The sequence below is a fragment of the Pomacea canaliculata genome, linkage group LG9 (genome assembly GCF_003073045.1).
Source record: "Pomacea canaliculata isolate SZHN2017 linkage group LG9, ASM307304v1, whole genome shotgun sequence".
Lineage (NCBI taxonomy): Eukaryota > Metazoa > Mollusca > Gastropoda > Architaenioglossa > Ampullariidae > Pomacea > Pomacea canaliculata.
This window is the reverse complement of record NC_037598.1, coordinates 5,860,358-5,888,230: the sequence shown is the minus strand read 5'-3', so window position 1 is coordinate 5,888,230 and position 27,873 is coordinate 5,860,358. Positions and strand designations below refer to the sequence as shown.

The 27,873-nt window shown below is 38.3% G+C and overlaps 3 protein-coding genes and 6 non-coding genes across 12 annotated transcripts; 6 read left to right on the top strand and 3 right to left on the bottom strand.

Moving 5' to 3' along the window:
• The first annotated feature begins 350 nt into the window (after positions 1–350).
• On the top strand, positions 351–2,412 carry LOC112572510. The gene is made up of 2 exons (XM_025252222.1): positions 351–1,330; positions 1,935–2,412. The coding sequence occupies exons 1-2, from the start codon at positions 910–912 to the stop codon at positions 2,330–2,332; spliced, it is 819 nt and encodes a 272-aa protein (XP_025108007.1). The 5' UTR covers positions 351–909; the 3' UTR covers positions 2,333–2,412.
• A 1,165-nt stretch (positions 2,413–3,577) lies between these two features.
• Positions 3,578–16,711, top strand: LOC112572415 (acylamino-acid-releasing enzyme-like). Of its 4 annotated transcripts, none has more exons than XR_003100990.1 (22): positions 3,578–3,676; positions 4,378–4,610; positions 5,004–5,094; positions 5,828–5,906; positions 6,498–6,640; positions 7,220–7,357; positions 7,591–7,682; positions 9,176–9,216; positions 9,548–9,669; positions 9,873–9,936; positions 10,079–10,231; positions 10,485–10,573; positions 10,854–10,992; positions 11,727–11,813; positions 11,963–12,043; positions 12,180–12,268; positions 12,706–12,816; positions 13,174–13,222; positions 13,694–13,724; positions 13,865–13,895; positions 14,574–14,676; positions 14,769–14,875. XR_003100990.1 is itself a non-coding variant. In XM_025252085.1 (22 exons), the coding sequence occupies exons 1-22, from the start codon at positions 3,662–3,664 to the stop codon at positions 15,855–15,857; spliced, it is 2,166 nt and encodes a 721-aa protein (XP_025107870.1). In that variant the 5' UTR covers positions 3,578–3,661; the 3' UTR covers positions 15,858–16,711. The 4 variants fall into 4 exon arrangements, 3 of the variants coding, with proteins under 3 accessions (XP_025107870.1, XP_025107872.1, XP_025107873.1); XM_025252085.1 differs by lacking the exon at positions 13,694–13,724 and adding an exon at positions 15,749–16,711; XM_025252087.1 differs by lacking the exon at positions 13,865–13,895 and adding an exon at positions 15,749–16,711.
• A 944-nt stretch (positions 16,712–17,655) lies between these two features.
• On the top strand, positions 17,656–23,192 carry LOC112572767 (DNA damage-regulated autophagy modulator protein 2-like). Its single transcript, XM_025252638.1, has 8 exons — positions 17,656–17,984; positions 19,379–19,482; positions 19,989–20,042; positions 20,308–20,375; positions 20,727–20,872; positions 21,703–21,883; positions 22,387–22,466; positions 22,699–23,192. Exons 2-8 carry the CDS (start codon positions 19,415–19,417, stop codon positions 22,921–22,923), a joined length of 822 nt encoding a protein of 273 aa, XP_025108423.1. The 5' UTR covers positions 17,656–17,984; positions 19,379–19,414; the 3' UTR covers positions 22,924–23,192.
• Positions 23,193–23,498: 306 nt separating this feature from the next.
• On the top strand, positions 23,499–23,570 carry Trnad-guc. The gene has a single exon. It is a non-coding gene; the product is annotated as a tRNA-Asp (tRNA).
• Positions 23,571–25,017: 1,447 nt separating this feature from the next.
• Positions 25,018–25,089, bottom strand: Trnap-ugg. The gene has a single exon. It is a non-coding gene; the product is annotated as a tRNA-Pro (tRNA).
• A 401-nt stretch (positions 25,090–25,490) lies between these two features.
• Trnad-guc lies at positions 25,491–25,562 on the bottom strand. The gene has a single exon. It is a non-coding gene; the product is annotated as a tRNA-Asp (tRNA).
• Positions 25,563–26,026: 464 nt separating this feature from the next.
• Trnap-agg lies at positions 26,027–26,098 on the top strand. The gene has a single exon. It is a non-coding gene; the product is annotated as a tRNA-Pro (tRNA).
• A 232-nt stretch (positions 26,099–26,330) lies between these two features.
• Positions 26,331–26,402, bottom strand: Trnad-guc. The gene has a single exon. It is a non-coding gene; the product is annotated as a tRNA-Asp (tRNA).
• A 299-nt stretch (positions 26,403–26,701) lies between these two features.
• Trnap-ugg lies at positions 26,702–26,773 on the top strand. The gene has a single exon. It is a non-coding gene; the product is annotated as a tRNA-Pro (tRNA).
• The last annotated feature ends 1,100 nt before the right edge of the window (positions 26,774–27,873 follow it).

The following is a 27,873-nucleotide window of genomic DNA, read 5'->3' as shown; positions in this document are numbered from 1 at the left end:
ATATAAACTATTAATATTCAAAATGTGATTGACATTATAGTAAAAATTGTGATAAAGACAACGAGCTGATGGGTTTTTTTTTTTCAGCTGTTAAAAGTTAAAGAAATTTCTAGCCACTAACGTTTGAAACTTTCCAGTCACAGCGTGTTTTTGAATATTTTCATTCATATTCCGTAAACAACACACTGGCGAAAGAGGTTTTATATCATTAACGTTAAAATCATATCTACTCAGCATATCTTAAGATGTCTACTTTAGCTTGACCATCGGTCGCTTTTAAAGATTTTGAAAAGCTTTCTTATTCCATAAATAATATTATAATTTATAGAAGGCTTGAAAAATCACTCAAGGTACATGTATATTAGCCCGAAGTTTGTCAGCCACAAAAGTTAATTGTGTCCACTTTCCACACTATTTATAGTCAGCTTTATTTGAGCATGTGGTCGCTATAAATGAGATTGACGATTACTTTCGATTCAATATACGTAGAAAGTTGGTCAATAAACAAGTTTTATTAACAAAGACGAATTATAATCAGCTGCGTGTCGGATCACAACATCCGGGAGACTGAACAGCGTCGATACCGTCGGGAACTTTGTTCGTGTGTGGCGCATGGGGAATCATTACTTTTCCTAATGACAAAAATAGTTCACTCGTTAGAGAAAACCGCAACATTTACAGAAAGGCAGTAATATAACCATGGGTTAAAATAATAATGTTGGTATTATTCTTGTGTAATATTTCTCAGGATATATTATTTATTGTTGTTTTAATCTACTTTCCGCATGGGTCCTCGAGACTGGGTCAGTGTCACGACAGTCGACCTTGACAGTTGCTTGAAGGTAACTTCCGGTTTCGGGCAAACAGCACACACGTAGAAAATTTTCTTTGGGAACATTTACCTTAACAATGGTGAACAAACATTGCTGTTACGGAATTTGTAACAGCGACTCTAGGTATAAAGACAGACCTCACATGCAAGGTGTGGAGTTTATATATTTTCCTCAACCTAACGTTGACTATTCCAAGTGTGAAAAGTGGGTTACGGCATGTGGCCGACCTACCACAGGAAAGCACGCCTTCGTGGTTAAAAATGTAAACAGAAACACTTATATATGCACCAAACATTTCGTTGGAGGCAAAGGACCGACAGCTGAATATCCTGATCCAATCCCAGCAGTTGTCTCAAACGCTGAATTGGAAGCTTTTAAAAGAAGAAAACGACGAAAATCGTCATCCAGTGGTGATAGCACTTTCGACTCAAGTGTGCCAACAACAGACAACCGTTATGGGTATATAGTTGCAAAAGCTGCTTTATACTCTGAAGCAGGTACGATCTGTTTCATCGCGCAAGATTGAAGATCTTTAAGATTAGAAATCTTAATGGCTGCATCTCCACTTCTTGCTTTAAGATGATTGTGGGGAATTAAAAAAAAAACAAAAAAAAAAAAAACTGGCATTTGCAATGTAGCTGGAAAGCTTGGTTTCAATTATTAGAATATATCAAGTAGTAAAGCTTTAAAGGAAAAAGCGAAGTTTAAATATTTAGGTGTAGAGCATTTCTACATAAATTTCTGTAATTTGGACAGGACTCGTTCATCTATATTTGGTTGTTTCATGTATATATATTGATATATCAGCAATATTAAATTTTTTCATATCATTTGTTTGCTAGCTAGTTTAATTAGTGCTATGTTATTTATCACTCCTTTGTGACAGATTTGACCTTTTCATTCAAATAAAGTATTTGAAAAGGGCAGTTAAGTGACACGAAATATATTTCTAACCTACAATTCTTATCTTGCACATCCTTTTAAGTACATTGTCAAAGTATTTTAGTAAATTTATTATAGCTTTGCTAAGCTTCATGTCTGTAGGTAAATTTGTTGGTAGAAGGTCAGGTATTAGTAACATTTGCTTATGGCATATTTCAGACTTGGACAAGAGCATCCACAATATGGTGGGCCATGCCTTAACAAAAGCAGTTGAAGAAACTGGACATCCTTATCTGGAGGACTCGGTGGTTAAAGAGATTTGCAGGGAGACTAGGCTGAAAAGAACTCAAGTAAAGATGTTGTGTGCAAACTGGAGAAGAAGAACTTTGCCTCGTTTGGCTAAAGAACAGAACTATATCATTTACAAATACACACCAAGTGGAACATACTATTGTGTACAAATAAATGCAGAACAGATAACCAACAACTTTACCCCAGAACTTTTGGAAGCAGCTGTCATTATGTCCCAAATGCTTTCTGCCAGATGGCAAAGCATGGGTGATGACAAAATCAAAGCCATCATGATTCCTCTTCCTACCTCCTCTCATCCAGACTAAGTTCTTTTGTTAAAGTTAGCTCCTTGTCCACAATGAATTGTACTCTGTGTTTATACTATATTTAAATTAATAAAGTTAAAACCTGTTGTTAATGCTTGCATTAAATTTACACGAGAGAAGCATGAAAGAGAGAGAATGATAAAGTTTGTAAATTGACTATTCTGATTCTAAAATATTATGAATAGCAAACATATTAAAATGAAAGGATCAGTTGCTGTTTTTTGACAGCATGTCAGCTGTAAACACCATATCACAGCAAGAAATTTAAGAAACAAACCAGTCAAATACAAAACAATGGTGGTCAAGCAAATAATATATCATTAAAGTATATGCAGAAGGAAGAAAGGTAGAAAAGCTCAATGAAAGTGTTGCATACTCAAAAAATGTCACCTATAAAACTATGCTTTCTTACCTATCAAGGTTTTAGATCAGGGTTGGGGTACGGTTTTTTTTTTCCTCCAAGGGCCATTTTGATATTTATATCATCATTAGCGGCCGGGTTGTATAAAATTATCTACTTAAAAATTAGCCTGCTCTGTTTGGTCAAACAGTAGTTTCACCATACTGTGTAAACATCGTTGTGTATAATCTCAACCTGCCTGAACTACTGTCTTCCAAGTCATCACAATCCACCTTTTTGTACTTAGGTGCTATTCCACTGTCAAACATGTAAACCATTTGTTTGGCATCAGTAGAATATAAAATTTTATAATTAAAAAATTCCTAAATGTCACTAAAGCATGATTTTCTGTTTGTGCAGTGAAAGTTCATTAATACATATACATCCTAATGGAGTTTATGGCATTTATGAATTGTTCCTCAAAGGAGCAAGGAATCAACTATCTAATCATATGCTTCATGCACAAATAAACTCAATTAAGCGAATTTGTACCACTCAAAGTTTTTTTCACTTGCTCGTCATTTGGAAATAAAAAAATAGTGGACACTTGAAAGCCTGAACTTTAGGAAGCAGTGGGATCACTGGAAACTGGCGCATTATAAAACGTCATCATCATCATCAAGCAGTTACAAAATCATTCGATAAAATTAACCTGTTGGTCAGAGACAACGATAATCATTTTCGGTAGCAAAAACTATGCTCGGGTTCAGCGATGAAGCACGAAACAGCTTGACTGTAGGAAAAGATTTCTCCAAATTTGTCTCTGTTGTTCTTTAAGAGTTTTTCATTTGTTTGGAGTTATTTACATCTTTTGTTGCATGTCGTTTACGTTCCATTCTTTGTATTGATCGCAAAGGTGAAAGTTCACTGCACTGACCTAAAAAGCAATTGGTATTATCAGGAACTAATAATATTGGTATTATTTCAACATGGTAGATCTCCAGGTATCAGATTTTTTTTAAAATTGTTAATATAAAAACTCTACTTTTCACCGTAAATGTTAAATTCAAAGCCTTACAGACTATTCTTGTGTATTGAACGTATCAAACAGAAGAAAAAAATCGGAGCATCTTATGTGCACTATGAAGTGCCCTGACCGTGACTTCGCATTATTTGCACTGTACACTGAGCAGATAATAATTATTCTTTATTAATTGCATGCCATGAATGTTGCAATAGTAATTTTAAAACTTTTATCCGTCATGCTTAACTAGATTGCATGTTTTTATGTGCGAGGATTTAGAGAAGTTTCAATGTTAAAAAATTATATCATTTCTTAGAACACCCCACACCGAGTAATTGCAGCACATGACAAAGTCAGTTATATCAGGCAAGCTTAGTATTAAATTATATTTCTGTTACTTTAACAAGAACAGTTCTTTCCTGTCTTCACAAAACAAAGCCTGAAGAACTGGAACAAATGAAAGGATTTGGGGTGCATTCTAAAGTGAATGCATTGAAGCCCTTATTTGTCAGCATACGCTGAAATTAAACAGTGATACAGTTTGAGAATTATTTGATATTTACAAACACAAAAAAGGAGGGGGGAAGAAGAAGAGCCAAGCTGAACATTGTGCCATGTTCGCCTGCAGTTTGTGAACTAAAGTCATTCCTTACTCAAATAGTAATTATGTTTGTTCTTTAGTCAGTCTCCTACGAAACCATTGTGGAAGCCTACAGATACTTCACACAACTTCCAGAGGTCACATCTGCTAGTATCAGGGCAGAGGAAAATGAAAACATCATCAGCGTTCAGTCCATGTGGAGTCAGCGAGACATTGATCGGAAGGAAAAAACTTCTTTTGGGAGAACATATGTTTTGGATGCTGCAAAAAATGTTGTGGTGTCATGCTCTTCACCACAGGAAATCAATAACCAGTATGTTGGAAAAAACCCAATATTTTTCAAAAGTTACGAAATAGGCTCTAAGATAGAAAATCTTGCATGCAGATGATAACTGACTTTTGGGAGAACATATGTCTTGGATGTTGCAAACAATGTTGGGGTGTTATGCTTTTCACCACAGGAAATCAATCACCAGTATGTTGGAAAAAAAACCCCTAATATTTTTCAAAAGTTATGAAAGAAGCTGTAAGATAGAAAGTTTTACATGCAGATGATAACTGAATTGTCTTTGGGTTTTATTTTTTTATTTGATTTTATTTTGTCACTGAATGGTCGACTTTTACAACAAGATATGATGTTGTAGCCTCAGTTATTGCATGCGAACTATATGAACTAAAATCCCATTATTGCTTGATTATGTTTCAGAGTTTGGAATGTAGCTTCACCGTCTGGAAAATACAGAGCTATTCTAAGGAAGCAGAAAGATAAGAAAGGGGACGATAAACAATATTTGGAGGTAATTGTTGTGTAAAGGGAGATGCAATGCAACCATTTTTCTCCTCAGATTTTAAAATAAAAAGAAAACATCAAATCTTACATTTAACCGATATGTCAAACTAGATGGTACCTGTCAATCTCTTCTAAGAAGACAAAAGTTAAGGTGCAAGATGATATAAAATATATGATGTAAAATGGTCATTTGACCCTGATATATGCATTAGTTTATCTTCTGGTAATGTAGACTTCTTTAAACATTGCAACTGATACAGGGCTTGATTAAGGGAAAAGTAAGCACCTCAGATTTATAGATTATCTCCAGCTATAATGAAAGATCCTTACCATAAACCTCATGGTATTAAGTAAAGAAAGAAAGTATAAAGATTCTATCTAGATCTGCATACAGTACGAGGCTATAGTTATCATATACTTTAACACAGTAGTTGTCAAAATTGTGCATTAGAAGGCCTGAGTCTAACGAGTTAGGTTAAATGATTTCCAATCCCCCCCCCCCAGTGAAAACTTAAGTAGGACAGTTCATTAGTGAAAGAAGTGCAGTCTGCTGAAAGGGAGCAGAATTAATGTGTCCTCGAGGGACTGAAACATTGGGAAATGTAATTGACTCTGTATGGGGGAATGAAGATTTAATATGGAAATCTTATTTATTTTTTTTGATGTTGCATGTTTCTAAGTATTGAAGTTACATTCTATGTAAATTTATAAGCATGTTGGGATGAATGCATCATTTGCAGATTTGGAATGCTGTTCAGAAAGTGAAAACCATTAATGTTGAGGGACTGGAGAAACATGGAAAAATCATTAGTGATGATGGTATGACTTTGCATGATTAGATATTGCTGTTCTACAGCTTGATTGATGTTTACTTTGGGGTGTAATAAGATGATATTGTTTTATTATCTTTGTTATTCGATCTGTCATGATGTATTTTTTGTACTGCAGTTTCTTTTGTTGTCTAGCAGGCCTTAAAAATTTGTTGCTAAAGTAGAATAGTAATTAGACTAATAGTGCAGTTAAATATCACCCTAGTAACAGGCTATGAACCTGGGAAGCAACAAATGATTATGTACACATTTACTCAGTCTCTCTCTCAGTATTGTGTATTATGTATTGGCTTGTTGCATATCTATCCATACATATACATGACTCTAATAGTTTGAGTCGTGCTTGTATTTATACCGTGGGTATACATGCCTGAGTGAAGGCTTAAATATTGTGTAATATCTCGCTGTCCCCCCTATGAAAATGGGCTAGAAGCCTGAATCATTAAAGAATAGATCAATTCTCCCTCTCTCACACACATGCACACTCATAGATAGTGGGACTGGGCTTCTGCAGCTGGATGGCTTTTTAAGAAAAGTGATTGCTGTAATAAACACCTTGTGAATCTTATTCCCTTTTCAGGGCATTTCGGAAGTTTCCAGTGGTCACGAGCAGAAGGCCATGTACTGTATGTGGCAGAGAAGAAGAGGCCTAAAGCTAGCAGTTTCTTTGATAGCAAGCCTTTTTCTGAAAGTACTGAATCTAAGGAAAAAGAAACTGCTAGGGTATTTTATTTTATTATAGCATTCTTTGCAAAAATATGCTACAATTTCTGAAGCACATAAGCTAAACATAAGATATCTACATGCATTTTTTTTTTGTTTTGTTTAAGGTGAAAAAAAAAACTGATAAAGTGTCCTAAAGTCATAACCACGAGGCTATGCTTCCTCCCCTGTCTCTCCTATTTTGGCTTAGAACAAAAATATTTTTCATATTCTGTTTTCTTGACTCATCAGTAAATTGCACTTTCCTACACCTGTGATGTGATTAGTATTGCTCTTAGCAATAATTCTAACTCGTGTTATATTTCATTTCTGAAGCAAGTTTCTTGGAAGAGATGCAAATAACTTGTGTTCCATTAAATCTCAGCATTAGCACACTTCTTGCTAGATGTAATCTTCACACACTTAGCAATGACAGTGACAATAGCAATCCAGTTTGTGTTGTCTGTGTTTCAATTTTAGAATTATAAAGTACAATGAACATGTTTAATAAAATTGTACTGGATGATTATTATTTAATTGCTTGAACAAATAAAAATATATTTTTATTCACATTTAAAAAATAAATTTTTGTCTCTTCAGGGTGATGAATTCCTGTACTACCAAAACTGGGGTGAGCAAATTACAGAACAGAGCTCAACAGTACTTTGTGTCATGGATGTTGAAACAGGCACGGTCAGTGTCCTTGAAAGTGTGCCAGAAAACGTGTCACCTGGCCAGGTGAGAAAAGTATAAAGTCACATTACTATGGCATACCAGGCCTCACATTATCTAATGGCATATACCAACTAGCATTTACTACACATGAGTAAGTGCAAAAATATTGTGTTTTCTGTATCAGAGATTAGAGACACTCATCCCAACACCTAGTAAACTGTATAATCACGTGTAATTTAAATTTGTTTTGAGCCAATATATTAGTTTTTAAGCATGTCCAAAAAATTAACTCACAGGCTGTGTGGGCACCTGATGATGCTGGTGTGGTGTTCATTGGCTGGATCCATGAACCTTATCGGCTTGGTTTAAAGCACTGTGTACAAAGAAGGTAAGCTAAAAGCTTTACTGTTTACCTTCCTCCCCAAAGCTCTGAGTTATCTTTGTGTGTTTATATTTAAATTGTTATTGTTATTTAAAGGAGTGCTGAATCTTAAGAAGAAAAAGAAGCAAACACAAATGCTCTAAACTAATAAAAATTTGTTGTCAGACCATTCCATCCCTTCACCTGTCTAACGGCATTTCTTCTTGGCCCAATTTTCCATAGTTTCCTTCATTGTTATCCTAATATCACTGTTGACCTTGCTGTCATCAGCTGCTTCAGAGTTGCTGATTCTTTATATCTGAGGACTTCTTCGATCACTTCTCTGTGTATGAGGAAGCCAGTGCAACGTTCTTGTTTAGTTTCTTCCTTGCTGTACCAGAGTTTGTGGTCTTCATCTGTTGCTATCTCTCCAGAGCTGGTCCATCTAATTTCTGCCAGTCCCACGAGGTCCCAGTTGTATTGTTCAGTTTGCGCATGAGTTTGTGTACTTTTCAACATTAATGCAATGTGCAGATGTTCTATATGCTGATTGTCACTCCTTCCTATATCGCAGTTATTGAGGGTTTTGCTCCAGTCTCATACTTTTTGCTTGCCTCTTCCTGGAATGTGTCAGAGGAGGGCACCGTTGTAGGTAATCTAGGCCTTGACCAGTCTTGATGTTACATTTGCTTTGCCTCAGCATAGTCCTGTCTTTGGGCTTGGCAATGCTCATCTTATCTCCAAGCCACACCACAGCCAATGCCCCCTCACTTAAAAGGTTGCCTTGGTCGTAAACACGAGAATGCTGGTCTTTGTCCAGTATGTTCATTGGAGAAAGCTTTCGCCTAGTACCTTGTTAACATACACGTTTTCTGTAGGGGTTTACTCCCTTAGCCTTTATCTTTCTCAAGATTGCTTGCAAGACAGCAGGACCATTTTTCCCTTGCTGAGGGTAGCTCTGTGGATGAAATGAGTCTTTGAGCAATTACTAGTCACGTGTCACCATGGAGTTATGAACACCTTCATCTTGTCCTTGTCTTGTATTCCAAGAGATTCAGCTACAAGCTACTCAATTGCAATAACTTGGCTGAAATTGCCATGGCTGGTGGCACCAGACTTGCCCTCCAATAGATCCTTATTAAAGGGCTTGAAATGTACTCATTCCAGTTACCGAGCCTCATGAGAATTTCACATTGTTATCATTATTTTTTGTCACTACCTTCCTGAGCTGGAAGTGGGTAAGTTGTTACCTTCCTTGGATGTGGTAGATATTTCTCATGCTCCCTCTACTTGTGGTTATTTATGCTTAGTAAACAAGTTTTTTTTATCAACTTGATCTAGAATGATGAAAATTGATAAAAAAGAATGTCATAGTCACTCCGTAAGAAAGGAAGTTGGATATAATTAATATTTAATAATTGAAAAGATTGTATTAAGAAATGCATGTCATTTAAAAACAGTATTTTGTCCTCGCATGAAACCATGGTGGAACTGATACTGAAAGCATTTTTTTCCCACAGGAGCTTTGTCTACCATCTTGATATTCAGAAAAATAAAATAGGTATAATGTGGTTTTTTTCTTTGTTGTCATTTCTAGAATAAAAGAATTAAAATCATTCTAACATACTTTAAATACATGGAAAGCTTTGGAAGCCTTTATTAGTTTTTTTTTAAAGTTACACGGAATGCCTTTAAAGGCATGTACAGTCACAATTATTAGGGAGCTATAATGTTTCATGAACTTAGGCCATACAAAGTTCCTGTATTTCCTTACCCTAACTCAGTCTGATTTTGCTGTAACTAAGACTGTTTGAGCTATATTTTTTTTTAGTATAATCTACCCTTTTATTGTCTTCAGTGATGGTCATTTTTTTAGTAATTTTTTTTTGCAGAAAAAATCAGCGAAGATGGTCGTGCAGTCAGGTTTCCTAGATTCAGTCCTGATGATCGATGGCTGGTTTACTTAGACACACTTGATTCAGGACCACACAATATGTGCAGCAGACTTATGATGGTGAGTTGAGTTCTCTTCCTTATATTCTATTTCCACCAGTCTGTGTATCAGCACATTCTGTCTCCTTCCCTTAGCTTTCTGTGTCTTTCCACCAGATTCCTGTCAACACTGTGTGAGAATGTATGCTTTATTTATTATTCCTTACTTCTTTTTAAATTGACAGTTCTCTTTACAACTTTTAAGTGTAAATTTCCTGCTGGCAGTGCGAGTGGGAAAGGAGACATGATGGACTCAAGCCTATTCTTGATATTGTCAACAGTGCCAAAGGTAGGTTTGGTTGAGTCTGTGTATGTGTGTAAACATATGCTTGTGTGTGTGCATGCATATATGTATGTTGCAACATAGAAAGGAGAATATTGCATCAATAACAATAACAATGCATTGAGTTGTGTTCTTTTATGTATTGCAGAAGAAGAATTTCCTGGCCTGTTCACATGGTCAGTACCTGTGCACACTTGGCTGTCAGACAGCATTCACCTGGTGCTCAACACTTTCTGGGGGTCTCGGTCAGAGGTTGTTGTGGTCAACACACAAACAAAAAGTGTTGTTAGAGTTCGTCCAGGTTAGCTAAACGTTTTTAGTTATAAAATAAAGTTATGTTGTATCTTGTAATCTTAAACAATTGGATTATTATGTGTTGTAAAATGTAATTAGTGTACTAATTTTTCTTGAAATTTCATTTCAAGTTTCACCTGAATGAATAATTAATGTTTAATGCAAGATCATACCTGTAGTTAGGCTTCAAAAAAAATTGTTAAGCTATGGTATAGAGAACATAGTTAATGGAAAGAAATTAATTTTCAAATATGATTCAGACTTAGCAAGCTGGTCTTCTACTGTTCTGGACATCCATGGGAATCATGTAGTCATAGGATGTTCTTCACCAAATCAAGCACCATATCTTGTAAGATTTTTTTGTCTCTCTTTAACAACATGAGAAAGAACGTTGAACTATTATTCTAGATCTTATCAGATGAAATGCTGAATCATGTAAGACCTAATGAACCCTAAATTTTTCTTGGGACATAACATTCAACCTTTCCCAGCCATTTTTCCTAAGAATTCATTTGTGGGCAGCATCAAGTCTATGAATCTTATTATAAGTAGGAATACCTTTCATGGATGAGCATCTTAACTTTATACTGTAAAAATTAAGTGCATAGAGAAGTTTTCTTTCTTTACAGATCTTTGGAACACTAGTTCCCTCTGACCTTGGTTCCTCCCAGTGGCTTAGGCTGGACAACAAGTCAGAAGTCATTACTAGCTTTGAATGGCAGATCATTCAACATTCACCTTCTTCAGATAGAGTCCACCCTAAATATGGTCAGTAACTTAGGTTTAGCAGTTTTATATGTGCTTGGTATTGTCTGTCAGATGATAGTTTTTGTTCACATCTATTGAAATTTAATGTTGGTTTGGTCCTGAAAATTTTCTTTGTAAAATATATGTAAAGAGTGTCAGCTAGGAATAAATGTTTTCAGTCAAGGTTTCTAACTGGAAAGCAGACAGAGGAATGGTTAGAGCAATAATGTCAAAACCTTGATGCATGCATCCTGGCTTCAATTCTCATGTAATAAAGCATACTTCTCCCAGTCAACTGCTGTTGTGGATAGTGTTCTGACTTCTTAGTTTCAAGAAAAAGGACAGATGGGCACCACTCTCACAGAAAAGACAGGTCTTGAGGAAAGTGTAGTCTTTGATACCTCATTCCCCAATGATCAAAAGGTTACAGGATGACATTTACCTTAACCTCATTACATTGGAGTGTCTGACAGTGTATCTAACATGAGGTCTTTTTCTGCTTTATGTAAGTGAATCAGGGCTTCTGCTAAGGCTAAATTCTTTGGGGTCCCAGGGACCCCTTCTTCAGATTTTTAAGGGGTCCCTGTTCTTCGCCCAAATTTGAAGGGGACCCCATCGACGAAAATTGAAGGGGTCCTCCGAACTTTGAATGCGTACTGTACGCAATTTTTTGCGTAAGCAGAAGCCCTGGTGAATGTGTGAGAGAGCGAGAGTAGACTACAGTATGAGCTATTTAGTTTTTCTATCTTCTACAGGAAATCTGGACTATGAGAGTATTTTATATTTACCAAAAGGTAGCAGCGTCAACGGCTCAAAACCTCCCCTGATCCTCTTTCCACATGGTGAGCATGTTCCTTAGTAAGAGGGATTAATTACACTTCTGGTTTCCATCTGGTCTCCAACTAAATATTGGTTAATTTTATAATGGAGGGCAGGAACGGAAATAGCATATATATATGTGTGTGAGCGTAGTGTGTCTTTGTATTTTCAGGTGGCCCCCACTCTGTATGTGATGGTAGTTTTGCCTTTCAGCCAGCTGTCTATTGCCACTGTGGCTTCGCTGTCCTGTTGGGTAAGTGCATGTGAGCATGAAACACACGATTTTCTTGCACATGTTTGTGTGGGAGAATGTGATAGGCATAAAGGGGAAAAAAGAGAGAGGTACTTGTTTTGCTGGTTTTCTTAGTAACATCATCTCAATTTTCCAGTGAATTTCCGAGGATCTCTTGGATTTGGACAAGACAGTATTCTGTCTATACTTGGGAGGATTGGAGATCAGGATGTAAAAGACTGTAAGGTATGTCTCTTGGTAACTTTGATAAACTTTTTTAAATAGAATGTTTTGGAATTACCTCCAGGAATTAGAGAAACAGCTATGCCAACAAGTAATAAAAGACAAACATAGAAGACACAAAGAAGAATCAGGGAACAAAAAGTAAAGATGGAGAGTGTCATAAATAAGCAGTGGAAGATGAGCAGACAGACTAGTCAATAGACTATAATCACAACTATTGACAACTATGTTGATAGGTGCAAGGAGTAATACTTGTAGAAATGATGTATTTTTATTACACGTTTAAAAGATTCAATGGTAGGTAGACAGTGGATGTTGCTGTAGGTACATAATGGACAAGTTTTTAATGGCAGTTTATTTGTGCTTAAATGTATTCGCATGTAATAGCTTGGTAATGAACACAAAAAAAGCATTCAAAAACCCCACTGAAACTTATTCAGAGTGCAGCTGATGAAGTGATAGAAAAGGGACTGGCAGATGGTACAAAGGTCGTGGTTTGTGGAGGGTCCCATGGAGGCTTTCTTGCTACACATCTAATTGGTCAATATCCAGTGAGTACAGTTTCTGAGGACATTATCAGCTGACAATCTTCCTTGATTATAAACTGAATTTTTTTTACCATTATCTTAAAATATATGTGCAAGTGCATATGCATGCATAGGTGCATACATTTGTGTGTGTGGATGTTAGCGAGAGTGTGTGTGGATGAGAAAGAGAATGTGTAGATGTAAGAAAGTATGTGTGTGACAGAGATCAAAGAGTCTTGTCATTAATTTGTGCCAAGCTTTCTTAAGAGTTTGTATACATGCATTATCTTTTATTTCAGTGAAGATTTGTTTGTAATTTTTGTGCAGTCTGTTAACAAAAATATTTTTTAATTAAAGTGTACTTGTGTATTTTTGTTGCAGGATTATTTCAAGGCTGCTTGTGCCCGAAACCCAGTAACAAACTTGACATGTGAGCCCCTATGACTTGATTTTGTTTAATTGTTAATTTATTTCTTAATTGGTTTTAAGATAGATAAACAAATTGCACCTAATTTGCATGTACATTGAAATATTGAGGCAACGTTTTAAATATGATCAGATAAGAATGTTTTATTTTGCAGAAGATTAAAGACTGCATAAGATATTGGAGATTTTATTTGTTGCAGCTTTTGAGACACTGAGTTAATGTGAGGAGTACAATCTATCAATTCTCGCTATTGTTATGACAACAGATTTAAAGCACAATGAATTTATTTTGATCCTTTACACATCCAATGAGGTTTTTCTAATAATGAAAAAATTTGCTGTTTTAGTTAGAAATCTTTACATACTTAGATATATTTGCAACAAAATTATGTAGGGATTCATAAATGCTGTCATTTAAGCTAAAAAGTATCTCCAAAGCTGGAAACTGGGAGATCTGGTAATTGTTTTTTTCCAGTTAGAGTTTGGGCCAGTGACTCTGCAGACACGTAAGTTCTTAGATAATGATATTATCAGAGTAGATGTCTAAAAGAAAGGGAAATACATAGCTTCCACATATGTTTGTTAAAAACATTTGACATAATCCTTTTTGGACAAATGTTTATTTGTAAATATTTCTTAATTGCAGCGATGGTTGGCACTACAGACATCATTTCCTGGTAGGACTTATTAATTATTTATAATAGGAGATAAGAGCTTCTTTTTTCCTAACCACCAACCATGAGGGTTATACCAGAGTTTTTGAAAGCTTTATCTTGCTAGAAATTCACAAGAGACCTTTATGACTACACTGAAAAACGATATGATTTAATGGGTTTTATTTATTCAGGATATTTTCTGTCACCTTGAATCTCTGTACAGATTGCAATCCTGCACTGTCAGCTGTTTCTTCTCATCTTCAAATATTCTGCTTTGATCTTCACCAAACGACCTTCAATGGCCTAATCAACAATCCTTGCAGTGTATATTTTGCATCTATCTGCTGCACTTGTGATTGTGTGTGTATGGGATTGAGAGAGAAATGTATGTGTATTTGTGATGTGTGTGTCCTTTGTTTCTCCATTTTATTGATAGGCCTGATATTCTCCTACCCAATGCTTGTTTACAGGCCCAGCTACTTGGCAGTGATATATTTTCAACTGCTGGCTCCACAGTAAACATCTATTCCCCCACTCCTTCCACATCTTTCCCCACTAGCTTGGTTTCCATTCCTTCTTTCTCTGTTGCTCCCTCCACATTCTCCCCTAGTTTGGTTTCCATTCCTGCTTACTCACTCACAGATCTTCCTGCTTCGGATGTCTTAATTGAAGGATATTAGTGGAAGGTCTCTGTTTCAGGGTGTTTACTGAAGTTGGGGAAACATTTTCGTACGACACTCAAGTTGATGCTACAATCTTGAGCAAGATGTGGGATGCCTCACCTGTCCGCTGCATTAAACAGGTATAGTTAGAGCTTCCCTTTCTTTGAGCTGATTGCATGGTTGGTTAAAATTTAGTTGCTGATCACTTGTTTATTTAAATAATTGATTTCAGGTAAAAACACCAGTTCTACTTCAGGTGGGTCTTAAGGACTTGCGGGTTCCACCCTCTCAGAGTCTGGAGTATTGGAAGATGTTGAAGGCCAATGGTGTTCCTGTCAGGTCTGTTATACTTTGCTTTACACACGTCTAGCTGCTTGACTTAAATGCATTGAGTGTCCTGAAAATCTCCACCATGAAATGTGTGACAGAAACAGTCACTTTGGTCACATTAACAGGTGTAGATAAAAGTAACGATAAGAGCAGAAAAATAATATAAATTATACAATAAATTGTGTTTGTGTTATGATGTGAAAAGAGAATGGGTGTTGTTAATTGTCAGTCTCTCAGATTCACTCTCACATTCTTTTATTTACAATTTATTTGATGGTTTTTAAGACAGTAAATGCCTTACAGAATCAACAGAAATGTGCTGACTAAAGGCAACACATGCCTTACACAATCAACAGCAACACATGCTGACTATAGGCGACGCAGTCCTAACAATACTCACTCCATTTCTGTCTCTTTATGTATATCTCACTTCTCTTCTCTGTCCCTTAACTCATCACACAATCTCAGGGCTTATATACAGTTTACAAAGAAAAGCTAGAAAATCTAGTAACTACCAGTTATGCGTGCACTCTCTTGCGCCAGACATTTTAGTTAACAAGACTTATGTCAGTTATACATGCATGCATGCCTTACAAAAAAGTCTAGATAGGCCAGGTCAAAGCAGTGCAGCAGACACAGGCTAGGTCAGGTGTGGGGTGAAATATCCATTATAGCACTGCCAATTATTGCTGGGCAACACGCCTCTACACTGGCTACAAAATTTAATTTGTAACAGTGGGTGTGTGAGAGAATTTATGAAATGTAGATATGACAGTTGTTTATTAGGCAGTATGACTTTCATTATGAATACAATTTGTAAGGTAATTGCTCACAAATTGATCTAAATTTTCATGTTTTGTTTTTGTTTTTTTTCATAAACAGATGCCTCACATACCCCGACAGCAACCATCCACTTTCAGAAGTGGAAGTAGAAGCTGATGGTCTCATCAACTCCATTTTATGGTTTTGCCAGCATCTAACTAGTCAGTGACCTGAGACATTCTTATCAGCAGTTCCGGCTTTTCAAGCATCTTGCATTATGTTAAACAGACAGCTAATGTGTGTGTGCATGTGTTTTTAATATAATAAAGCTAGAAGGTATATCATGATGATTTAAAATAAAGAAGGTGGTGTGTGAGAAACTTAACTGCCCAGATTGTGTAGTACAGCTTGCAGGCTCGGGTCACTAAAGGCCTGCATGAATAATTTTTTTTTGTTTTTGTTTTTGTTTTAACCACATGCCTAACTAGGCATTTAATCTTGTGTAAATTAATTGCTAAGCTGGAAATCTAAGCATGCTCTGGCTGTAAGCATGTTAAACTGTGTCCCTGGAGGGCTTGCATATTGACAGAGTACACTGAATTTTCAAGGGGAAAATAGTAATCCAATAAATATTATTTTACTTTGGTTTCTTTGTCTGGAGAAATGGCTTATTTAGGCCAGTGCGAGGTAGCATCAGAAGACAATAAGAGACAAAGGAAATCGCTCTAAAAATGGATCAGTTCATCTTGTTTATGTATATCTAAACAGTTACAGTGTTAAGCAGGGTCATTACAATAATGTTGAGTTCCAAAAAGGACATGGTAGGAGGATATAGGCTATATAGTAGAATCTGAAGCATAATCAGACAGCCACTTGTGTTTCCGCAATAAACAGAGGCATGTGTCTCGAGAGTTTATACAATGAACACTTTTCCACGATAGTTTTAGCTACTTTTTTGCTGAAACTGCAGTGCTTTTCAGATAATTTTTGATGTTTTTACTGGGTGTATGTCTTAAGACACTCATTTGGCAACAATACTTAATGACAAACAGACAAAATAAAAGCCAATCTCTGGAATAAAAAGATGTGTCATCATTTTCTCTGTGTACCAACTGATTGTATGAACATGTTTGTGTGTATACACTTGGACTGCATGACATGGCAATAAGGGTATGTGTATTCACATCCAAATGCATGTATATACATATACAACATTGCTGTATTGTTTTTGAGGTTACAAAATTTCATTTGAAGATTTTTTTTCATTATATCAAAGGCCTAGTATCCATAAATATGTCAATATTGTCAGTCATGCCTTCATAAAAACCTGTCAACATTTGTTGGTTTCCTCTTACCAGTGGCTAAATCTGACAACTGTGTCTTAGGATATTATGGTATATTCATAATAAGCTAGGTCAGCACCCACAGCGGCTAATCAGGTTATCTACTGGGGCAACAAAATGTGATTCACCATATTTAGCTGTCATCTTTTACAGTCCTTGATAAATTAACACCCTCCCTCCCTCCTTCCTCATCTCTACTGGGTGGAGGTGGAGCCTTGGAGGGTAGAAAATGAGTTTCGATCTGAGCAAGATAACCCACAAAGCTCAAATACTGTTTAAAGGAGATTGACGATCGTACTTGAGTTTTATTTTTATATAAGGTGAAAATGTCCACAGATATCTGCTACCATGAAGTCGTTTATTGTTTTTCAACATCAGCATAGGCACACTAAAGCTATTATTCCCTATTAAGTACATGCACACTGAGAAGGTCAAGTCCTCGGGTTTAAGAGGCAACTTGCTGATATCGCTCACCAGGAGGTTTGGTTTACAACAGGCATGTGTAAGTAGCAGACAACAGGAATCAAAATTATGTCATAAATATCCAGTAAAACACCACAGTGGATTCAGAAGTCTGTCTCGCGCATGTTCAGTAATGTGGGAAGGGGAGGGACACGAGGAAGCTCGTTCATACACCCTTTTGGTACCCGTTTCAGTACACGCCTTGAGTCGTACAAACCTGATGAAGAAAAATAATCTGTGCAACACATAAATCATTCAGGTATGTTTCATCAAACACTAGTCTGCAGCCACGATGCAGCCGGAGAGTAGATATCTACCCTATCTGATGTAACCACTGTTGTAGGTCCTGTTCTTCCCCCCTCTGTCCCTTCCCTCACATTTTTTTCAGGCGTCGGTGAGTGCAGTATGCTTGGTGTTGGCTGATAACATTTCTCGGTATCTCGGTTCAAGCGCATGTGAACGGGCAAAGTACTTTGTCCTCTATTAGGTAAGCCTGTATCAGAAGGTTTGTGAACGAAGCTGGCGAGAGTTTTCGGTGGGAGAAAAGCCAGGTGAGGTTTGCTTCACTTTTCGTGAAATCTATTGCTGTTGTTCCGGGTTTTGGTGGCGAGGACGAGTGTGTGTATGGGGGATGTGTGTAATGGGGTGTGAACACGCGCGCGCTCGGGTGTGTGTGCTTTTGCGTTATGTGTGTGTGTGCTCACCTGTCGTCCTTTACTAGATTTGTTGTGTTTTCGAGCAAAAAGGTTAGATGTATTTAAATGTATTTTTATCTAACTGGGAAAAACCCTCAATATAGTAAAGCCAATAGATGGACAGTTACAAGCTTCACGCATCTTTCTGTTTGCATAAAAATATATTTGAAAAAACCTCACTGAATGGAACAATTAAAATTCTCTGGGAGCAGCTCTTGCCGCTGATTATAGTCTGGTTCTGATAATGTATGCGGTTGCATGGGCAATGTATTTCACTAGTACTGGACAGGAATCTTAAAAGTAGTGATTGATAAATTAGTTATTGATAAAGACAGATACAGAGAGGGGAAGTGAGCTCATATGAGATGAAGAAAAAATTTACAAGAGATGAAGACGTCTGTCTGCAAATAGAGCCAAATGGGTGACAGAAGAAGGAAATATATTCATCATAATTAAATGGAAATCATAGAGGCAGGCAACGATAGAGGGACGTTAAGAGCTGAGACATGTTGGAGGAAGGGGATGGCATCAGTTTGCCTAAAGTTAAATATAAGAGGCTCATCAATGATACAAATAGCCCCGATGATGTGTCCTCTGTGATCGCTAGAGAGGCTGCTCTCGTCTCCAGCTCCACAAGTTAGACCCAGGGTAGCTGATCATTAATTTAGTTCACATGCAGTATGTAAACTGCTCATAAAGTGTGTGAAAACTGTTAACTGTTATCTAGTTCACGCGAAGTTTGTAAATGATGTTCATATAGTTCAGGTTAAGCTATGACTTGTTGATAGCAGTTCAAAAGAAGTGTGTGAACTCTTTGTACAGATCACAAGGAGTGTTTATGTTACTGTTTGTACCGTTCACATAGAATGTTAAACTTATATATGTGTTTATTCCCCTCCTCCCCCTAACTCTTCACCATCCCGTCTTTACCGCTTAATATGAAATCACCGCATGATGGAAGGACCGCCAGATTAATTAATTGCAATTGACTACAGTAGCAGACTGTCAGCTCATCTTTACACAACCCTCCTCATCCACATACACCATCTCATGTAGATGCTCGGTCAGAGACTGTCCTCACAGGAGACTGTATGTTCACTCTGCACCACCCCCATAACCACCTCATATTAACACCCCAGCCAGAAACAGTTTCTTTCCCCTCTGTACTTGTACCATAAGCCCTCCCGCCTCCCATAGCCACATCCTCCAACATTACTCTACCAGCTCATCGCTACACTTCTCTACCACAGCGAACGGACAGCCGTCTGGACTGTCGAGAATGCGAGATGGAGTTCAGAGGGCATTGGCTCCCACTGATTCAACTTTTGCTTCTTCCTCTGTGCTGCATAATCACGTGAGCGCCATTTTTACTCCATCTACTCTGTTTCCTCTCAATTTCTACGATCTAATCGTATACAATTAAAACTTTCATCTGTTAAACAAAATGAGGCATTCTTTTTTGCTTAGTTCAATTAATTGTTGTTCTTCCCTTTATGTTTTTTCAATTAATTATTGCTCTTCCATCCTTCCGTTATCTTTTTTCAATGGAAGCAGGGAGGATGGTGTGCTTACTCGTCTAACAGGCAGTAAGTGTGCGTGTGTGACAGAGAGAGAGAGAGATATGAACTTGCGTTTGCAAGTGCATGGATATATAATTATGAGTAAATAATACAGATAGGCAGGCAGGTAGAAGCCTGGAGAAAAAGCTGGTTTCATGCACCAGTTGTCCCAATATACTTTACACACATTACGTGATTGCAGTTTCGTGTGTGTGTGTGTGAGAAGAGAGAGAGAAGACAGGAAGTGTGTGTGAGAGAGAATTATCAAGCCAGGTTTACAGTCTGCTGGTATTTTTTTCAGGTATGGCTGGTCAGTTGCCCTTGGACATGTACAACCAGGTTTCCCGTACATCAGGTACTTCTATTTTTCTATGTCTGTTAGTCTGTCCGTCTGTTCGTCTATTTATCTTCATAGCACTATCTTGATTCCTTCTCTTAGTTTCCTTCCAAAACCTAATCACATTCACTCAGTAATAAAAAAATCACTTCGCGATGAAAAAAAAAATGTCTTCAGAACTAAAGCAACCAAGAAACCTAGTCTCTCCACTTCATAGAAAACAAAAATTATGTAAAAGAACTACAACTGTTGCGAAAGCTTTTATTTTGCGTTTGTTGTGCAGTGACACAGGCACCTACCCCCCAGAGAGTTGCCTGTTTGGCCTCCTCCTGAGCTGCTACTCTTTTGTCAGTGAGTGAAAAGCATCATAGGCAATGTGAGCATGTCATAGACCTCAGTGCTCTGTGGGGCGTGTGTTAGAATGAGTCGTAAGACCTGAGACCTAAGACTCACTTTGAAGACCTCACAAACCTCAACGGAAGTTGTTGGAGATTACGTCCCAAAAACGTCAAGTTAACGTCGCATGTCACCAACCGCTGGGGTCGGGTTGACAGTCACTCTAGCTAGATGCTAAAACAAGATTGAGCCACTCATATTTTTATACTATCTTGCAAGAAACAAAATCAGCTTTGTGGCATTTAACAACAGACAGTGTATTCTTTGGAAGAATTTTTTCTTGACAAAAACTTTTTTTTCTGACAGCGGCGACATCAGTGTACGTGCGCTGGCGACAGGTGAGAACCGTGTACCTGGGCTTGGGCACCCGGGTTTTGCACCGTGTGAACAATGCTGGTCTGGTGACGGGGTTCTTGGCGTCTTTCGGTGTACTCGTCGTGGCCAGTTTTCAAGTACGTGTCAGATTTTAAAGCTCAGAGCAAGAAACGATTTCCCCAAATTTGCATGAATGTCCTCAACCCTTTCCGTTCTCGAGACTGGCGCCTACAAACATCAACATGTACAGAAAGAGGTCATCAGCAAAACACGTGCAAAGGATTGTATTTGGATATGTTTATGTTATCAAGGCTGCAACCTGTTGCAGAGTTGGAACCATATGTTAATCAGGCGCATCTGTGCACAAAGGTGACGTCATGACACTAACCTGTTTCTGTTCCTGATGATGTTTGTAGACATGTATCTCGAAAACAGAAAGAGTGTGCTTACGTATAGTTTGGGAAATAGTATCTTTGACTAATTCTTACCCACTCATTTAAATGACTAATTCTTACCCACTCATTTCAAACACAAAAAAAAAAAAAAACTGCATCGCCCTCTACTATTAAAGACTACCCTCCTCCAAGAAAACTTTACGCCAGTGACCTCTGCCCTGACTGCAACTTTTGATTATAATTTTGTATAATTGATATCTGATTTCTTGGATGGCTTGGATGTTAAACCTCTTGACGGTTTTTTGACGGTTGCGAGGCTGACTGTGTGTCTGAAAGAACGACCACATATCTGTGTCACTTGCTGGATTTTTTTTTTTTTTTGGTGGGGAGGGGGGAGGAATTTGATTTGGTGACCGTCTGTTGAGAAGGAAGTAGGACTGATTAGAGTTCGCTGTAAAGATGACTGCCCGATAGCATGTGCGTGTCTGGTTGGGTGCATCTTGGGGTCGGCCCTATGGGTATGTGGCCGGGAGATGGTTGGCTGAGTAACTGTTTCTGGATGTCTGTTTCAGGAGACCAATGCACTGATCGTACATCTCCTCGGGGCCTTTTTGGCCTTCGGTGTGGGCGCCGTGTACTTCTGGCTGCAGACTTACCTGACCTTCCGGACTCTGCAGCTTCCGGGTCACCGCAAATGTCTACGCTCTTGTAGACTGGTCATGGCCATCGTCGTCACGGTGTGCTTTGTGCTGGGTATCCTTTGGCTGTTGCACGAGAAAAGAAACCCAAATCTATTACACATCTACGAGTGAAGAAATCATACAAACATGCGACCATATAAAAAAAACAAACAAAAAAAAACAAAAAAAAAAACAAAAACAAACAACATAAATATGTAACAGAAAACAAATAGACATGACAAATCTTTGTTTACAATGAATAAGTTTTTTTTATCACCGAGCGCTTAATGTAAAGAAAGGAACAGAAAACACTACTTTACTACAAAACAAGGCATTAAAATAAGGGAAAATTAAATGCGGAAAAATTGTATATATACAAAGTTATGAATAGACAGATGGATAGGTATGGAAATTCTTCAGTTCAGTCACAAGAATGTTGTAAGGCCTACCAGTGTTGTCAATGACAGTTCGATGATATACTGAGAATTATGTTAGCTTTACTTTGGGTGATTTAGATAATTCTATCAGCTTTGCCTATACAGACACTGTAAGAAATATTCCTTAACAAGCGACTAGTACTTATCTTCGCTGAAAGGGCCATGGCGAAATCCGGCCTCAGCGGAATGAATGCCTATGATTGGGGGCCCAGTGATGAGGTTTGTTTAAACCAGATGAACAGACATTTTGTCGAATACTTGCTTTGTAAAAAATTTTAAAATACAAAATCATGGATGGAGATCACTAATTTTATAGAACATTTTTTAATTAAACTGTATTTAGTGATGAATATATATGTTTATTTACGAGCGTCAGACAGACACTTGTTTGCATGAATATATATATAATATTATATAGAAGTATACTCAAGGCGATATTATTTCTCTTCAGGGCTTCACGGATCATGTGGTGTCAGCTGCTTTTGAATGGGTAACGGCTTTTGTGTCCGCCGCTTTTTTTGCTTCCTTTTTTGGTGAGTTCCGACACTTCACGATTACCATGGCAACAGTGACATTTTTTGACCTCGGAAATGGCGAGCATCATGAGAATGGGGGCGTGGCCAATGGCGGCTTCAGCAGCTGGGATCTTCGCTCGGAGACATCAATCGTCTCCTAACATACAGACACATCTGCGTGCATGTGTAGGTGCGTAGGTGCGTAGGTGCATGTGATACCCATTCTTAGAAGAAGTTGTGTGAGTACACAACCCCTTCCTTTATTTATTTTTTAATACGATACCCCTGGTACAAAGCTGAGCAGCCGGCTGTAAAGCATTTGTTGCTGGAGTGGACAGAGACAGAGACAGTTCTGAAAGTATTTTCAACAGAAAGTGCTGAATATGTACATGTAAAAGAATGAACAAATAAATGACACGTACTGTACAAAGTGTGTGTATGTGTGTTCTGTATAAAGTCGTTTACTTGTGTGACACTGTGTCGAACGTAGAGCGCGCGCCGTGATGTATCTCTTCCCTCCTTCACTGTAAAACACTATGATGTGGACACACACACGTTTTATTCATTTTTCTCTTGATTGGTATCCGTTGTTGATGAGAAGACATTGAAAGATGAGAGAGGCCGCAGCTGAGATGTTTTAGAAACACTTTTCGATCGTTACCGAGGTTTCAGAGTGAACAATGAGGATCACACATCTGCGAGAAATGAGTTTAAAATTAGAGACTCCTAGCATCTCTCCTCGGTAGTATAGTGGTTAGTATCCCCGCCTGTCACGCGGGAGACCGGGGTTCAATTCCCCGCCGGGGAGGCCTTTGTTTTTTATTTTTAGGTTTGGATTGGGAGTAGGTTTCCACCCCTACCCCCACCTAACACAGTAAAAACTTGTCTTTACACAGTGGAGTGGACAGTTGCGACATTTTTTTTCTGAAATTTAATGTTATCTTCAGACTTGGACAAGAACAGTAGAGAGCGAGCAAAGGACGTCGGAGCCACATGGGACCAACTGAGGGGTGGGGCTGGGGGTTGCCCAAAACCAGTCTGTTGTCCAGGTGTTGTTGTGAATAGAGTAACAGTCAGGTGTTGGTCATTCCTAGCGCGATCTGACACACACATATTTGAAATCGTTGTCTTAAATTTAATGTGGGTTGGATAGTACTTTCATGACTAACAAAGATGTTTAGACTACATAGCCTCTACGAATGTTACAGTTCTCACTGTTTGAAAATGTGTCATCGAACAACGAAAACTTAAAAAAAAAAAAAAAATTTGTAAATTGTTACTTAAACATTCACCCCGCAGTCCACACAGAAAAATTTATTTTCGAATTCGATTTCTGTTTCATACGCTTTAAAAAAAAAAAAAAAAAAAACCACCCATGGCTCGTAAGGGATTTGAACTCGGGACATAGCGCCCCCTAACGAGAATCATACCCTTAGACCAACGAGCCGGGATACGTATTAGTGTTAAAAATGTTTTTTTATTACTAGCCGGTCGTAAAATGAAATAAGATTTGTACGTGGTTAGGTACTTTTCACGTTGTGAGGAATTAGAGAAGTAATATGACAACTTTTTTCACCCTTGTGGATATTAAACACCACTAATCACATGACCGTCAGCAGAACACTACCTGCGCGTGTAATTAAGATGATTAAGATGATGACCTAACTAATGGTTCTAATGGGTGCCAGCAGCCGGCACCAGGCATCAGGTGTAGGAAGGCAGTGTATGTCATATGACAAACAGGAAAAACGGGCTGTTTCGGGAATATTTCGTGTTTCGCGTTTCTCGTGTGTCCGCACGTTAACCAGGTTTGTTAAACCGTGGGTTTGGCGTCCCCTCCACCTTGTTTATCCCCTCGTTGCCTGCACGAGATCCCGAGTAGTCTTTTAAGGCACTTATGACAAGATAAAGACAGTACATGTATCTGGAAGGTTCTACCTTTAATATATAACTCTGCAAGTGACTTTACTAAAAGGTATGTATATGTACAAGAGCTTATTATTACGTAAATATAAAAGTACATAATATATATAAAATGCTAACTTAGGATTACGAAGTATGCGGTATTTAATTAACCTTCGATTTGAGGGAGGGAGGTTTTAGTGACCTCTCACGCTCCCCTTTCTTACTCAACCAATCTAGCATTTGTTCAATAAGGTCATCTGGGAATCAGTCTAATTGGTCTCCAGTGTTCCAATGTGACTGTCTGTTTCTCTCTAGTACAGATAATGTTTCGGAAGGAAAATAAAAATAACGGGCTCGTCCGGGATTTGAACCCGGGACCTTTCGCACCCAAAGCGAGAATCATACCCCTAGACCAACGAGCCGCAGTTAAGGGGAAGTTATTCTTAAGATAGTTTACAAATAAAGAAATATGAAATGTGAAAAGGCAGATGCAGATGTTGATGTTGTTATTTACCTTTTACGAGTTTTACAAGTAAAACATTATATATTTTTACAAGTTGTAGGATAGACTGATAGAGGGAGATAAAAAAACAAAAAAATAACAGCAGTAGGGAACCGTATAGTATACGTAGTCCGTAGTCGTCCTAGCATGGATGTACAGGTGGATTAATAATTGCTATTTGCCGAGATGAACGAAGAAAATAGTCGTGTGTTAGTAGCTTAGTGAAAGCAGTTAAAATTGTCTTAAACGGCACGAAGAAGCGATGAAACATCTACCGTCTGTACTTTTAGACAGAAAAAAAAAAAAAAAAAAAAAAAAGCACTCCCCGGCGGGGAATTGAACCCCGGTCTCCCGCGTGACAGGCGGGGATACTAACCACTATACTACCGAGGAGACAGCAACACCGGTGGTAAATAAAATTTTTATTGTCAACACCTTTTTCAGTGTAAATTATTTATGGCGAGAAAGAATGTCTCGGGTGACCCTTTATAGCTAAACCCTTGAACACATACCCTGGGGGACCGGGGGATATAGCCAGTCATTGCGACGACGATGTCCCCTCAATTTTCTTTTACCGAACAGCTTTAATTTGTAGCCTGTGACTCAACACTCGTTATGCAATGTGATCCCACATGTGTTCAAGAAATAAAAGCATAAATGATGGCTTAGTGTGAGTGTGTGTTTGTGAGTGATGACGAATTCTGGGAGGTGTTTAATGTCCGCAAGGGTGAATAAAGTATCGTCGTTGTCTTAATATTTTTCTCGTTACAGTGTAACTCACCAAAGCTTGAAAACTACACCAAGTAGACCAAAACCAGTCATAAATGAAAAAACATTTTTGTGCCCTTGTTCGTATCGGCTCGTTGGTCTAGGGGTATGATTCTCGCTTAGGGTGCGAGAGGTCCAGGGTTCAAATCCCGGACGAGCCCGAGTTTCTTTTATGATTATTTTGTTTTAAACGAATGAAATCACGATGAAACGAAATAACGATTAAACGAATGAAATAGAATTCGAATGGACGAGCTATGGGACCGCAAAGTAAAATTTTGAGTAACACTTGAGGCTTGTGTACTTTTGACATTACTGAATTACTGAATGTAAGTCACAATTAGCGGAGGGTGTGTAGCCTGTGACTCCAATAAAAAGTAAAAATAAATCATCCTCCCCGGCGGGGAATTGAACCCCGGTCTCCCGCGTGACAGGCGGGGATACTAACCACTATACTACCGAGGAGAGGTGATCACATAGTGTAAATTTAAACTCAATTCTTTGCATGTGACCTTTAACCTAAAGGCCATCGGCATGTGATTCAGCTGGTCCTTCCACGCATGCGCCAAAAAAAGTGGTGGTTCCAAGCATTTATGAACTGTTTTACCCCTAAGAATATAAATAATTTATAGTCTGATTTCACATGACTGTATTCGAGCCGTACAGTCTCTGATTCAAGACAGCTAATCAGGGCCGATTGCCAACGGCTGACAACGATACCCGCGTGGTTAGAAAGACGTATAAAGTTCAACCCGTAATACGGTGGCTCGTTGGTCTAGGGGTATGATTCTCGCTTTGGGTGCGAGAGGTCCCGGGTTCAAATCCCGGACGAGCCCTACTTTTTTTTTTTTAATCAACGTTCATGAAGATACAAGCACAGGATTTAGTGGTCTCCCCAAACACTTGACAATAAGATTAAAGAACTTTGTGTATAAATATATTGATTATTTATATCTACAAAACAAAGTCAAGGGCATTACAAAACCTTGCTTTTTTCTTTAATTGAAATCTGAGACCTCTCTCTGGCAAGGACGAAAGAAAGATGGGTCGAATCATAAAGTCACAAATGTAAAAGTCTGTTATTGTGTTTAACTCAGCGCAGAACAAGCGTAGGCTTCTGTGCAGAAATGTGATAAACATGTTCGACAGACTAAGGGAAGCTATTCGTAAAAACATTCCATCGTACGAAGTTGTCTCCCGTACCTTCTACTTCCCTGCTGCAGCAGCCTTGTGGCGTCACTTGAGTGGCGAGAAGTCCTCACTACGCCATGGAGACGACCTCGCACCTACAACCTCTGTGTAGCCAACCTGTCTCTGTCAAAGACTAGGATAAACATAAACATGATTTTGAGTTTTAATAATAATATTAGAATTTCTTACCACCAACCACCCTCGCACACACCGAGGATAACTTTTCATGAGAGAGGATGCAATGATGTGTACGACAAGGACGGGTAGCACAATCAGGCACATGAACAGTGAACATTGTCAAGGACAAGATGGAACCGAGAAATAGGAGAATAGTGGAGAAGGATAGATGGACCGATTGAAGTAGTTATTTTTTTTAAGATGTTTTAAGTCAAGATCAGAAAAATTCCCGATGTACCGGGAGACCACCCGGAGTCAGGACATTCCAGTGACTGGGTCCAGAAAGAGAATGAGTGACTACCGAACCTCTCCAGCCTGGAACATTAAGAACACCGGGGTGGGCAGGGTGAACTGACCTGACAGGGTGGCAGGGCGACACAAGCTCCGATAGACCGGAGCGAGGCTGTCAACAACGCAAAAGAATAGTATGGCGATGTTGAATTCGATTCGAGCCCCAGTTGACAGCCAGTGGAGATCGTGCAGATGGGAGGTGACATGAGCAGCCTCCCTCTTGTGAGGCATAAAACACAAACAAACAAATCCCTCTTGTGAGCAGCATTGTTCTTAG

Coding starts and splice junctions, on each gene's coding strand:
- LOC112572510 (XM_025252222.1), top strand. CDS start 910: ATGGTGAACAAACATTGCTGTTACGGAATTTGTAACAGCGACTCTAGG. Junction 1,331..1,934: donor TGCTTTATACTCTGAAGCAG/GTACGATCTGTT, acceptor GGCATATTTCAG/ACTTGGACAAGAGCATCCAC.
- LOC112572415 (XM_025252085.1), top strand. Junction 13,896..14,573: donor ACTACAGACATCATTTCCTG/GTAGGACTTATT, acceptor TCTCTGTTTCAG/GGTGTTTACTGAAGTTGGGG. Junction 14,876..15,748: donor GCCAATGGTGTTCCTGTCAG/GTCTGTTATACT, acceptor TTTCATAAACAG/ATGCCTCACATACCCCGACA.
- LOC112572767 (XM_025252638.1), top strand. CDS start 19,415: ATGGAGTTCAGAGGGCATTGGCTCCCACTGATTCAACTTTTGCTTCTT. Junction 19,483..19,988: donor CCTCTGTGCTGCATAATCAC/GTGAGCGCCATT, acceptor TATTTTTTTCAG/GTATGGCTGGTCAGTTGCCC. Junction 21,884..22,386: donor CACGGTGTGCTTTGTGCTGG/GTATCCTTTGGC, acceptor ACAAGCGACTAG/TACTTATCTTCGCTGAAAGG.